This window comes from Populus trichocarpa, chromosome 7, assembly GCF_000002775.5.
Source record: "Populus trichocarpa isolate Nisqually-1 chromosome 7, P.trichocarpa_v4.1, whole genome shotgun sequence".
Taxonomy (NCBI): Eukaryota; Viridiplantae; Streptophyta; class Magnoliopsida; order Malpighiales; family Salicaceae; genus Populus; species Populus trichocarpa.
Genome location: NC_037291.2, coordinates 684,765 through 698,588, shown reverse-complemented (window position 1 = coordinate 698,588; position 13,824 = coordinate 684,765). Strand labels below are relative to the sequence as shown.

General features: G+C 32.4%; 1 protein-coding gene across 1 annotated transcript; it reads right to left on the bottom strand.

Annotated features, from left to right (window-relative positions):
• Positions 1-4,820: 4,820 nt before the first annotated feature.
• Positions 4,821-9,196, bottom strand: LOC7465546 (malate dehydrogenase, glyoxysomal). The gene is made up of 9 exons (XM_002310838.4): positions 8,819-9,196; positions 8,498-8,716; positions 7,818-8,132; positions 7,053-7,142; positions 6,880-6,963; positions 5,634-5,669; positions 5,438-5,527; positions 5,227-5,321; positions 4,821-5,132 (listed from the first exon to the last, which is right to left on the bottom strand). The coding sequence occupies exons 1-9, from the start codon at positions 8,879-8,881 to the stop codon at positions 5,060-5,062; spliced, it is 1,065 nt and encodes a 354-aa protein (XP_002310874.4). The 5' UTR covers positions 8,882-9,196; the 3' UTR covers positions 4,821-5,059.
• Between the last annotated feature and the right edge of the window lie 4,628 nt (positions 9,197-13,824).

Sequence of the window (13,824 nt, the reverse complement as noted above, 5' to 3'; positions counted from 1 at the left end):
TAAATTTATAATCTTTAATCTTTAGATTCTGCAAATATATGCACTGCATCGCCTTCAAGACTTTATCCCCTTAATATCCATGCTAACTTAAGCATGGAAGGGTCCTCTAAACACGAGAAAGAGCTTATTTAATTCGAAGGTGCCGGTCATTTTCTTCAATCTTTTAGGCGCCCATTTCCCATCCCTTGGAGATGAAGGTCTTGATTCTGCGAGGCTTCCTCTTGCAAAAGCTTGATGAAGATGTGGAATGCAATTCACGATGATCTGTGACAGTAAACTAGTGTCAAAATTGAATTAGAAAGCGGGATGGACGCTGGCATAAAGGATCAATCAATTATCTTTTTTTTTTTTTTTTTTTTTTTTTTTTTTTTTTTTGCTTTTAAAAGTGATTGATTAAAGCACTATTAACGCAATGGAGAAGGGGGGCAGTTGAGATGATGTTGGAAAAGCAAAAGGAGACATGACAATGGCTTTCATGTTCATCTCTTTTGAAAATTCAATACAACAAAGTGGTAGGGCACTGCTGAGAAAAGGATCTGTAAAAGACGGCAAAATTTTTGCACTAAGTTGGACTTTTTGGCCCTTTGTTGTCTGGTAATCTTTGGCATAAAGTAGAGCATGTGTGATGAGAAGAAAAATGTGGGGATAAAGCAATTTTATCTCATACATAAATAATAATTAATTTGGACGCCAACAATCATATTCCATTAAAGCAACCTTTAACCTAATTCCACTCCCACGTCTTAATTTTTGTTTTTATATCATCTGTGTCCGCTCCCATGTATCTCTATAATATATGTATATATTATCTACGTCAATAATTTAGGAAAAAGACAAGGGGTATCATGGATTTGCTCTTTAGAATCACCAGTTCGAGTTCCACGAAAATTAGGGTTACTGGAAATTTACATGGTCGTTAATTTTAGGGCATGTGAAATTAGTCGAGACACGTGCAAGCTGACCCGGACACCCATGTTAATAATAAAAAAAAAGAACAAGACAAGGAGTGTTAACTCATAATAGTTTATGCTGCCCTTTTCTTGTAAGAAGATCATGGTAATGACATAAAAATAATAATTAAAATGATCCTTTACACACCAAAAAGTTTACAGATTTTATTGTTGTGTTGCCAATAAAATCTTATTTTTTTTTTATTAATTGAAAGTAAACCGGAAGAAAAGACAATAACTTCTCAGTCGAGCAAGACGTGCTTCCAACGGCAGCTGAACTATGAGCAAATATATAGCAAGGTTTTCTAGCCAGAAGCATAATAAACTACATGAGTTTATAGTAGAGAGTAACTATAGAAAATTAAGAAAATATTAAAGCTCAGAAAAGAAGCATTAAATAAATTTATGAATAAAGCATTAAATAAATATGAAATAAAATTGCTAAGAAAAACTCTGAAATAAGTTAAAACGTTGAGCTCGTGAGAAAATTGTTTTACATTGAAACCTTAGCTGGGCAATTGATGATAACTAGCTTCTGTTTTTAGAAATATATTTGTTTTGAAAAAAGTAAAAAATAAATTAATATGTTTTAGTATTTTTTTTTATGATTTTAATATATTAATGTAAAATATAATAATTAAAAAAAAAATCCTGAAAATCACTTTACGATGTAACTACAAAAATGCACTCAATCATTCATGAGTCTCCGTGAGTCAGTCCTGGTAAAAGATTCTAAAATAGACTATAACCGAAAGGTAGATTACTAGAGTAGAAAACTAGGACATGCTTGATTTAATTTGCGGTGTTTCATGCTTGTCTAACACCCAATAAAACAGTTGTTGTACCTTATACATCGGAAAAAAAAAAATAGAGCTTCATTGTTTAAATAAACATTGAAGCTCCTCCTTTTTCTTTTTTTTTCGACTCAGCCCATCATATTTTCCATCCACTTCTTATTTTTTTTATTACATTTTTTTTAATTTTATTCTTAATTTTTTTAATAATTATTCGAGTTGCTTTTGGACCGACTAAGTCAACTGGATCATATCAAGACAACTCCTACATGATTTAATTTTAAACCCGTGCTAAGTAAAGAGAAGAATCAAGAGGTTTTTTTCTTGTCAATTTCATCTTTTTTCATAGGTCAACCATGTTGTTTTTTGATCGATCAAGGCAACTGGGTCATGTTAAGACAACTTTCACACAGTCTGATTTTAAACACTCACCAAACAAGAAGTTAGGCTGAGAAATTTTTTCATGCTAATTTCATTATTTTTCAATTAGCTTCTCTTGAAGTCGTTCAATGCCTCATGGTCTCCAAAGAAGTGTTTACTTTGGGTGTCATAATGGCCCCTTCATGTTGTTTTATTGGAACCCTACATAAGATAATAAAACGACAGCAAAATACCGAAAATGTAAGAGTTAAGTAGTTAGTGATATTAATTTTGTTATTCATATGGTAACACATACTTTCATTTGATCTTATACATATACATATACATACATGCATATACATATACATACATGCATATATATATTAAAAAAATATAGTCTTGTCTTGCATATAAGCCGTTGGATATTGGACTGTATCTGTAAGATTTCATAGTGAAGGAATTATGTCAAGAACATGAAGAAACAAACACAGAGCTTGTGGAGCCTCGAGAGAAAGGCAGGCCTGGCCTGGGAAATGGAAGGATAAGAAAAGAATGCAGCAGCAGCAGCTTCTTTAATTATGAAATGTTTCACAGGCTCTCTCCCTCTTCATCATTGCTCAACCCATTTAACCTTTGCTTGCTTGATTCTGTAGTGTTTTTGCCTGTGAACATGATGAGTTGAAAGTAAAAGTAAAACTTTCGTTTGTGTTTGATAATGTAATTAAAATATATTTTTTATTACTCATCTATAGAAATATTAAATTAATACTCGTTTGCACCTAATATCAAAAGTAAGAATCTTACAAAAAAAAAAAAAACAAAAAAAAAACACCATTTCAATCCAAACATAATTTTAAAAAACATTAAAATTGCAATACTTCAAGTACTAGTTATTAAAGCCGATCCAGGGTCAATTTAGTTCAAGGATCGGGTAGTCGAATGAGTTGACCCGAGTTAATTTAAAAATACTTTTTAAAAAAGTCAAATATACATGAATTTTCATGTTATGATTCATTGAATTTTTTGTATTGGTTTTATGTATGGGTTTAGAGTTGATTTATTTTATACTTTTATGATTCATGTATAGGGATATAATTTTTTTTTAATATTAAGTTTATTTTTATAAAAAAATTGATCTAAGACAATAAAGAATTCGGATCAGGTCGAGTACCTTCTAAGTAAAAAAAATCCTCTACTCGACTCGACGGAATCGAACCGAAGTAAGAGACAAGTAATAGATTTGGATAGAGATGCAGGTGAAGCAGAGTTCGGCTTAATATGAGATCCCTACTATGATTTGAAATCCATCTATAACTTAATTATTTCGTCCATTCCTTTTCTTTATTTCTTTTTCTCAATGACATTTTTAAAAATTAAATACTAATCGATTAACCATGATGTCAAATAACTGTTTAATGATTTTTTATACCACGAGAATTGATTAATTTTTTTTTAATAAACTAAAGGACTAAGTTATAATTAACTCTTAACATATAAGATTAACATTACTCTTCTGGATAAAGCTGGTAAAGACAATCTCAGACAATAAGATCTCCAAGGATTTAGAGATGTTTGGTATCTATTTGGTATTTCAACGGTAGTGATTTTAAAAAATAAATTTAAAAAAAATATTTTTAGATATGTCTGATTAAAATTATTATGGGAAGAATATTTATAAGAAAAATAGATAAAAAACAAGTTTATAATTTAAAAACAAATTATTGTAGCTCCTATCAAGCAATGTGACTGAGCAAACGAAAGTTTTTCTGCAAGTTGAACAAAAACAAAGACTACCAATGTTTCCGAGCAGAACCAATCATTCAGGCCCGATTCACAAAGCCAGTGGGAGGAAGGAAGAAACAGTTCAGGTGACCGGCGAAGAATGAATCTCGGAAGCTATCTAGCTGGATGCCACGAAGAGGAACTGACATCGTGACAGCATCCAAGAGGTTTTTCAATGCAGCACGCTTTTTGGCACATCTGACAGACTATCCTGTTCAGTTCTGTCTTTGTGTATCACTTCTCCTATTTCTATGTTTGTCCCTTCAATTATTTCTGCACTCACTCAGACAGTCACTACTAATAGCCTGACTCTTCATCTTTTATTTATTTAAAAGTGTATTAAGTAATATATTTTTTATTTTTTTAGATTTTATTTTTAACATCAATACATAAAAATAATTTAAAAATATTAAAAAAATTCAATTTATTTTAAAAATATAATTAAATTGCAAAAACAAACACAATCTAGACACTTTTTAAGAATAAACCGGATCAATCCAAAACTTAATCCATCTTAAGATAAAAATAAAAATTAATCCAATCAAGCTAATATAAATCATCAACCCAATTAAAATCTTATGCCTTTTTAAAAATTACTAAGACAACATTTAACTTAAAAAAACTAAAAAAATCAATTTTTATTGAAGTAAGCCAACCTATTAACCCATTATCCAAAATATTTTTTTATTTAAAAATATATCAAAATATATATTTTAAATTTTTTAATATTAATATGTTAAAAAATATAAAAATACTAAAAAAAATTAATTTAAAATAAAAAAATAAAAAAATTTAAATTTTTTTAAAATTATTTTTAAATAGAAAAACAATTAGGTTCTTGGATCGGATCATGAAGTGGGCTAAGCTGGGCTGCGTTTAGCATCTTTAGAATTATGTCCTTGAAAAAGAAATCAAACCTTTGCACTAGCAAGTATTCTCTGGAATAGTTCAGAGGTTATAATTATTATTATTTTTCTATCTATTCATTACATGAATCTCACCAGAGCCCTGTGCACGAAACCTCATTTTTATTATAAGATTCGAGCTCTCTTACTCTCAGCTAAAACAAAGAATTTAAACTTATTTCGAGGAACAAGTATCTTGAGGACACCCGGTACTAAAAAGAACCACAAATGGCAGAAAACCATCACCGAAATATATCAATGGCATAACTCATTTCTTTACAAAGGAAACCCCCTTCTGAATGCTTCCTGCTAGCTCTTTCTTTGCTTTCTCCAAACCAGCCCTGTTGATAAACAGATATGATTCTGTTCTCTTAAATTTGTATTGAATTTAACCAGGTTTTTCATCAAGAGAGTATAAAGCAAATAGTTACAGACCTTTCATAATCATTGAGGGGTCCAAGTGGGTAAATCTCCTCTACTCCGTTACGGCCGAGCCGTACCTTGGATGCGAAGAAAGGCAGTTCGGTCACCTATAAAATGTAGCATGTGAGTTTCATACAAGCCCCCTAGACTCACTAAATGCTCAAATGTAGAAAAACAAATGATTTAAAAGATGGTTCACTAAAAAAGGACACTGGAAGCACACCGCAGAAGCTACATATGCACAATGGACAACAGCAGCGTCTCCTCTCAAGGCCCGGAGGCAAGCATCTGCAAATTTAACAGCAGCATATGCCTGCAAATATTGTTTTATATCTTTAGTCACATTACTTCGACCAGTTCAAATTGACAAGTAGAATAGTAAGGATTAAAAAAAAATTGTAAAAGTAAATGTAACCAACCATTGATAGTGTCGCAGAACCAGCTCCAGCCTTTGCCTGCAAAATGCATCCAAATGCTGACTCAAACATAATTGAAGAACACAACACCATGGCAATAGAATGGCACTAAATCTATAGGGAGATGTCAGCAAAATAATCAATATGTATAATTCAAGCCAACAGCTGCAACAACTTGGCAATTGATATCAAATCCTTGTCAATAATTTCTACAGCTAATGCAGTGGCAGTCGGGTACTACAATAAAGGGGACAATTCCTTCTTCAAAAAGCTGAACTAAAGTTTTACTATGAACTCGGCCAAAAATCAGAAAATTATAACAGCAGCAGAACAGAGATCCAGGAATCATACAGGCATTGTAAAGTCCTTAAGGGTTCAGGAAGCTATCTACTAAAGTAACACATTCCTTCCAAGGAGAAATTGTTTTCTCGAGGTAAGAAATTTTCATTATGTCCCTCCTGCATACTTACTCCCACGCACTATATCAGCCAAAGCAGCTTGGTCTTCTGCCATTTGTAACAGTTGTTACAAAAACTTGCACAACTCTGTTTTTCTCTCTTTCTTTGTTTTTTCTTTCAATCAGTCTACATATATGATTCCAATGTATTTGATTTTTTTAAAAGGAAACAAAGTTGACATGGAAGATAATTATTCTGATCTTAGTAAGACAAAAACCATAACTTGACATCATTCTTTCGGGATACATTATTTATATGTAGTGGTGACATTCAGGGACTCTTTCTTACAAGACAGAGAATAACAAAAACAATGAAACGTCATGCATAGAACTTGTGTAAAAAGTTTGAAATCTGCATCCCAAGGTTTGAAAAGGTAGATTTATGATATCTTCTATAAGCAACATCATGCAAATAACAAGTATTAAAATTTTAAAGCCTTGTGTCCCTAGATGTTACAAAAAGATTTATCATGTATCGTTTGTTATTAATAGCAATCTTTGGATGTGTTCTAAACATGCAATTCTGGATAGGCTTTGCAGCATTGAATTGCCAGTCATATCTTTACTACAATGATCCCCGTGCAACAAATTAAGCATATGAACCATCAGAAAGCATTTATTAAGAGAACCAAAAAGATTGACATCAACTTAAGCAAGACTCCAATGGCCATCAGTTGAGGCTACATGATACCGCAAGTATGAAGTTTAACATGATCCCTATTAGCCCCTCCAAAACAACAGTTGTTTTTGTTCGAAAATAACATGAAAAAACATGGCACAAGTATCTCTTACCTCAACAACTTCTGTTCCGCCATTTTGAATACGATCTGTCAAGTAGTCTATTTCTTTCTGTGTGAATGAGCACAAAGGTTTTACCTACACAACGGAGAACAAAGGACAGAATAAGTGATACAAGAGCTACAATACAACATACATACAGTTCCCAAGTTTAAATGAAGTTAAACCTGTGATAGAAGAGGTAATATAGTAACCCCAGCATGACCCCCGACAACTGGAACATCAACCTCCCTAGGATCAAGACCCATAATTTCTGCCTGTGGTGTAAACAGAATTACGAAAATAACACATACATTATTCCAGAATGGAAGTGAATGATAGTAAAAACACTAAAATAGAACAAGAAGTTACAAGAAGCAAACAATTGTATAAAACATGGAGCACTGAGCTACGCTATTTTAAATTCTCTATGCCATGGTAGATTAAAAGCAACATAAGCAATTAACAGTATAAATACTGGCATCATAGTTTATGTAACATCGATTATTGAATCACATTGCTTGTCTCGAAAATTCATAAAACTAGCAATATCTTCCTCATAGAAAATAATTTCCAGGCTCAATTTATTGCAAAAGAAGCCACCTCACAACAGCTTTACTGAATATCGTTTCAGTCAGTAACAAGTATGGGATGCATTAGATTTTTCTTTCTATCATGAATGAAAATGAGGGAAACAGATTCCAACAATTAACAAAGACTCAAACTTCCAACAAGAAGATCATATCCTTCACCTGTACATTGTCACAACCAATGCATTGATCCATCATAATTGACTTCAAAGCATATAATAAAGTTATAAAGGAGTGGAAAAGATGCAAGCAATTTGGTCATTTAACAGCAGATAGCCAGCCATTAGCAACTCATTGATATATCAGCAGTAAAATGAAGCAAAGATTATCCCAAATGAGTCAACAGTGGTTCGTAGTTATTACCACAAAAGTATTGGCTCTGACAACATCAAGCATCGTGACTCCCAAAACTCGTTTCGGATCAAAGACACCAGCTTTCTTGAAGACTTCAGCTGCAATTGGAACTGTGGAATTAACAGGATTGCTAATTATGTTGACAATAGCTTTTGGGCAGCATTTAGCAATTGCTTCACAAAGAGTCTTAACAATTCCAGCATTGATGTTGAAGAGATCATCCCTCGTCATTCCTGGTTTTCTAGGAACACCAGCGGGAATGATTACAAGATCCATCCCTATTAGAGCATCCTCTAATTGCTGCTGCCCCAAGAACCCACGAACCTACAAATCACAAAATAGCTTAAGTTCTTTTGCACAAATTCAGGAAACTGCTTACTTATTTGAAGTTTCAAGCTGTCAACCACGAAAAGTTAAGGACGAACCAAGTCTCAAAGGATTTGAGCAATCACTAATCTAAAAAAAACCCTTCATCCAATCATCAAATCAGATAAATAGCTCCAGATTTTGAAACCCCAAACGCCCCAAAACACATCACAACATAGCCAACCAAACCCAGATTCCGAATTACTATAAAAACAGATATTAAACCAAAAGGGAAATAAAATAAAACATCATGAGAAAAAAATTGAACCGCAAAAATAAAAATAAAAAAAGAAAAGAAAAGAGAAAAAGAAAGAAGTAATTACCACAGCAGAAGTGTCCATGTGACTAATATCAGCAGTGACACCAGGAGCATTGACGACATCATACAAGTGAAGAAGAGAAACCAATGGGTTCATCTTCATTAACATAGCCAGTGGCTGCCCTATGCCTCCTGCAGCTCCCAGTATAGCAACCTTGAACCCAGATGATGCTCCTTTGGCTCGGCAATTCACCCGCTCCAGACCCAAATCCTCCTCCACCATCTTTGTTAAAAAAACAGTTTTTATCATTTCCCTTGATTCAATTAATTAAAAGAAACAAAGAAAGCAAGCAAACAAATAACTAAATAAAAAAGATAGAGAAACCTGGAGATTTGGAGGATTAATATGGGCTGCAATTCTTGCAACGCGTAGATTGGATTGCTGCATCGTTTCGTTTCTTGAAAGGGAAAAAGAGAAGAGAGAGAGAGAGAGATGCGTTGTTGAAATCTACTCTACGTTTAAACTTGTTGTGCAATAGAAGAAGAAGATGAAGAAGAAGACGCCTTCGTACAGGAACATGAGAATTGAGATGTATGTTCTGCACTGTACTGATGACGTCAAACGTTGAATTTAGCAAAAACTAATTGCATCGGGAAACGTGGAAAGCATCAAAATTCATCTTATCTGCGTTAAGTTTGCTTTCCATGTTACCATTCATTTCCGAATTTCTACAGTAAATTATAAATTGTTTTTTTTAGTATTAAAAATTATACGATTTGTTATTTGAATATTGTTGGGTTCTATTTAACTTAATATTATTTTTATATTAGAAAATGTTTTATTTCTCTTTCAATCTTTCTGAACTATTTACTCTCTTCTCTTCGTTTCGTTTTATAGTTTCTCCCATTTTCAAAAGAATAAAGCAAAGGTTTTCTAATATGATCACAATTTTTTTTTAAAAAAATTAAATTATCTTGATTTCATATATAAATTTTCATTTATATATAATCTTTGAAAAATTATTCGTAAAATTCAACCAAAACCCTGATTTTTTATTTTTGATGATCAAGTTTGTCTAAAAACGATCTATCATTATAAAAAAAAAAAGTAAAAGAAGAAGAGGAGGAGCATCGTATCCGGATCTCGGTTGTGTCCAAAATCGTGGTCGTTGAATGCTCTCTTTATTTTTGGTGGCATCGGGCGTCAACGATCAATCGATTATAACCTACTATCATTAAATTAATTAGTCCTCTTAGTTTTGAGAATCATACGTTTTTAGTCCCTCCTCAGTTGTTTCTTCCTTTCTGATTTTTTTCTTCAAAAATAAACAAAAGAAAATAAGAAATAGGTGATATGAAAAAAATCAATTAGAAAAATAGGTGTGTATATATATATATATATATATATATAAAAGATACTATATTGATTAAATATTTAATTTTAAATTGGAATTGGCTATTTCATTAAAATACCTAACACATCTCAGGTGACAAAAGTTACATTTCACAGCACTCAATGAGCATCAATCTTCTATGGAATCCTTCAAGTATCATTAGTTAACATGAAATATAGGCGTGGATTTCATTAAAAGTTTTTATTTTTTTGGTTTTATATAAATGAACTTTACTTCTCAAAATAAAAAATATTTATTTTTAAATAATATTTATAATATATTTAGCTTTATATAATATATTTTTTAGGGTGTGAGTTTATCAATTAGTTTCATTTCTGTTTCTATTTCTATTATTTTTTATTAATTTAAATAAATAAGTTCAGTAAATATAACCAAATAAATATCTTATTCTACTGTGTGATTGAATACCTTGATTCACATTTGTTTATTAATTTTTCTTTTAGTTATTGTCAATTATTTGTTTCTGTTTATTTACATAGATAATTATTTATTTATTTAATTACATATCTGTATAGGCTTTTTAATTTATATTTTAATTTTTTTATATAAAAAATACATTGAAATAACTTAAATACCTGATGTTTGTTTTTTTAAAAAATTATAATCCATAACAATAAACAAGTTAAATAACTACTAAATATTAGGCTTAATGGCTCAAATTGTCATTATATAGATTCATATATCTTTAATTAGTATTAAATCATTATTTTTGAGAAATATAGCCATCGTAAGGGTTTTCTTTTCTACTTTTTTCTCTGTATTGTGTAAATTTTTTTTTCAATTAATAATAACATGCAGCGCAAAGGTTTCCTTATTTTTGTTATACGAAATGTTAGTTCTTTATACGAGAAATGATTCTATAGATGAAAAAACAAGAAATAAAAATCTTGTTATTTCTTTTTTATTTATTTCTTTTTTGTTGATTAATCTTGAAACTAGCTTCGACTGTGTAATATGTATATCTGATGATGAGCAGAGCAGTCAACAAAACCAATCCAATTTGGCAATGGCTAGCAGGGATGATAGTCCATTCTGCGACCCTGCAACTTTTTGGGATCGGCAATACCATTCAATTCCTCGAAATATTGTGGAACAGCCTTCCTCAAGTTCAAAGCGACATGTACTGGCACAATCACCACTACCTGTTGCCATGAGCCAGTGGGAACAATTGCTGAACCTGCAATTGCTTCACCATCATGTCCAGCAGAGCCATCTACTGTCACAATCAACCATACCCTTTTGTCTACCCCATCTCTATGGTTACCAGGTACCAGGAGTGAATGCACCTGGTGTTCCTCGACCATTCACTCCCATTGGAACAATTGATGGTAGCTGGCATTTTGCTGTGGTGGGTGGAGGTGGAACTTCTTTGAAAAACCATCCTCAGGTTTCCAACCTGGGCTACCAATTTGTCTGCCCATATCCATTCTTTCCAGGTAATGTAGGCTACTTATGTAAATCAGGATGCTATGTACTGAAAAATAGAATTTGTGTGTGTGTGTGTGTGTCTTGAACTACTTTAATTGTCGCCTCTATGGATAAAATGTGTACTCAGTTGGCAGGATTAATATTAGTATAATGATGCAGCAGGGAACTCTCAAGTGCCTTTTCTTCTGGGCATTATTATGACCTGAAGCTTTTCTTGTTAGCAGGGCCTTGGGATACCTCATCTTGGTGGCAATTATGCTCTCCTTGCACCTATACTGTTCCAGGATTATGTGGCTATGTCCGTTCACAACCTCCAAATATGCCTGGTTCCGCAACATCCCTTCTAGAATCTTTTCAAAGAGGCATCATTAGGACACCAGAAAAACTTTCTCAAAAGCACCAACAACTATGGGATGCACGTACTTTCTTTAACTCTTCTGTTATTGTTTACTGTGATCTTATTATGTTATGGTTGTCAGTCAATATAAAGTGAATTTTTGGTTTACGTTGTTGGTTTTGTGTGAGGATGAAGTCAACAGAGAATGTTCAGCTTTGGTCTGTAATTGGTCTGTTGCAATCAGAAATAACTGATTACAAGAGCCGTATAATGAAGCTTCAAGCAGAAATTCCACCTGTGAAGCAAGCAGTGGAAGATCCCATTGCTCATGTTGCTGAAAGTGCTGTATCTAGAAAAGCATCAAAGAGAGGAAGACCAAAGAAATTAGCTGCTTCAGTTGATGCTCCACCTTCACTTGACAAGCCTCAACTCCAAGCTCAAGCTAGAAAATCAGAACCATGCAAGGTTCAACCTGAAGCCAGAGCACACATTTTTGAGGAAGTTGTCCTAAACAAGGTAGAAAACAAAGAAGAAGAACAATAAAATCCCATCGTCACTGCCAATCAAGATAGAATAAGAAGAATTCAAAGATGCTCCCAGACAGTAATGTTAGCATGGAAGTTGATGGAGGAGAACTGAATGCCTTCATTTCACAGTCAAGTTCACCAACAAATGCTGGGAGTACAAATGTGTGCAGTTGGCCATGATTCCTCACTAGACATGAAAAGTAATGATTACATGGCTGGAGATCCAAGCATTTCTATAAAAGTCTTTTCTCAAGAAGCTAACAATATTGACAATAAAGGTGCTTTGGCTACTTGTTTGGGAGAAATGAACAAGAGTAACCTTGCATGGCCTTACACGGTCTCCTCTAAAGACAGTGGAAAACATGTGCTGAATATGAGTTCGGAAACCTCTTACAATAATGGCAGTGTTATCCAACAAGTTGAAAAGTTCATTCCAGGATGGAGTTTTATGAATGGAGAGGATGCCTCCAATGAGTTTGTAGATGGTTTAGCGGCATTGTCCAAGGACAAAAATGAGGAAGAAATGAGAGATGATGCCTGCGAGATAGGTCAAGGTTCACCTCATATCAGTAACTGCTGATGGATTTTTCTTCTGGGGAGCTGCACTTCACTCTGGAAAGTAAATCAAGTATTTTGCTTTTAGGACCAACAGTAGATGAAGTTGATGATAAGAACTCTGCTCAACTGGGCCAACGTTTTGTGTACGTGATAAAGGTTTGCCCAAAATTTTGTAGGAGAGCAGATTTCACATTCATGGCGACTACTACTTCTGTCAATATGTACGTGTAAGAATTTGTTCAAAGTGCAGCTGTGTGAATGCGCGCGCGCATGTGCATTGAGCCTAGATGTTGAAAACTTCTGCATGGGCAACTAGCTCAATCCAGTCCAAGTGAAAATTTCCAAACCCAGATCCATTGAACTGCCAAGTTAGGCCACCCTGAAACTTAGGATGGACTGTATATTTTTTTTTTTTTTGTATAAGACTGGTTTGTCTTTGGACTTTGACTATTTCCTTTTTATTTAAAATTGAACCGAAATAAAAATACTTATATAAAAAAAAAACAAATTGTTAAAGGGTATATTTATTTGTTTGTATGATAGTTGTTTTTCAAAGTATTTTTTATTTAAAAATATATTGATATAATATTTTTTTATTTTTAAAAATTTTTTTTTAATATATGCTTACCAACAAAAAAACCTATGATAACGGTTGTTTTTCAAAATATTTTTTATTTTTTTAATATTTTTAAATTTATTTTTAATATTTTTAGATTAAAATAATCTAAAAATATATAAAAAAATCAAATTTTCTTAAAATTACTTTGAAAAAAAAAAAAACAAAATGACTCTGAGAGATAATGTATCACAGCATCGCATTGTACTAGTATTCTGTAAAACCTAGAAGGCCTAACAATATTAAATGTGATTAAACATTGCTTGGCATCCTAACGTTTCTTTTTTTTTTTTTTTACTTGAAAATACATTGAAATAATATTTTTTTTATTTTTTTAAATTTATTTTTAATACTTTTAGATTAAAAATAATCTAAAAATATATAAAAAAAATCAAATTTTCTTAAAATTACTCTGAAACAAAAAAGAACAAAACAAAATAACTCTGAGAGATAATGTATCACAACATCGCACTGTACTAGTACTCTATAAAACCAAGAAGGCCTAACAAT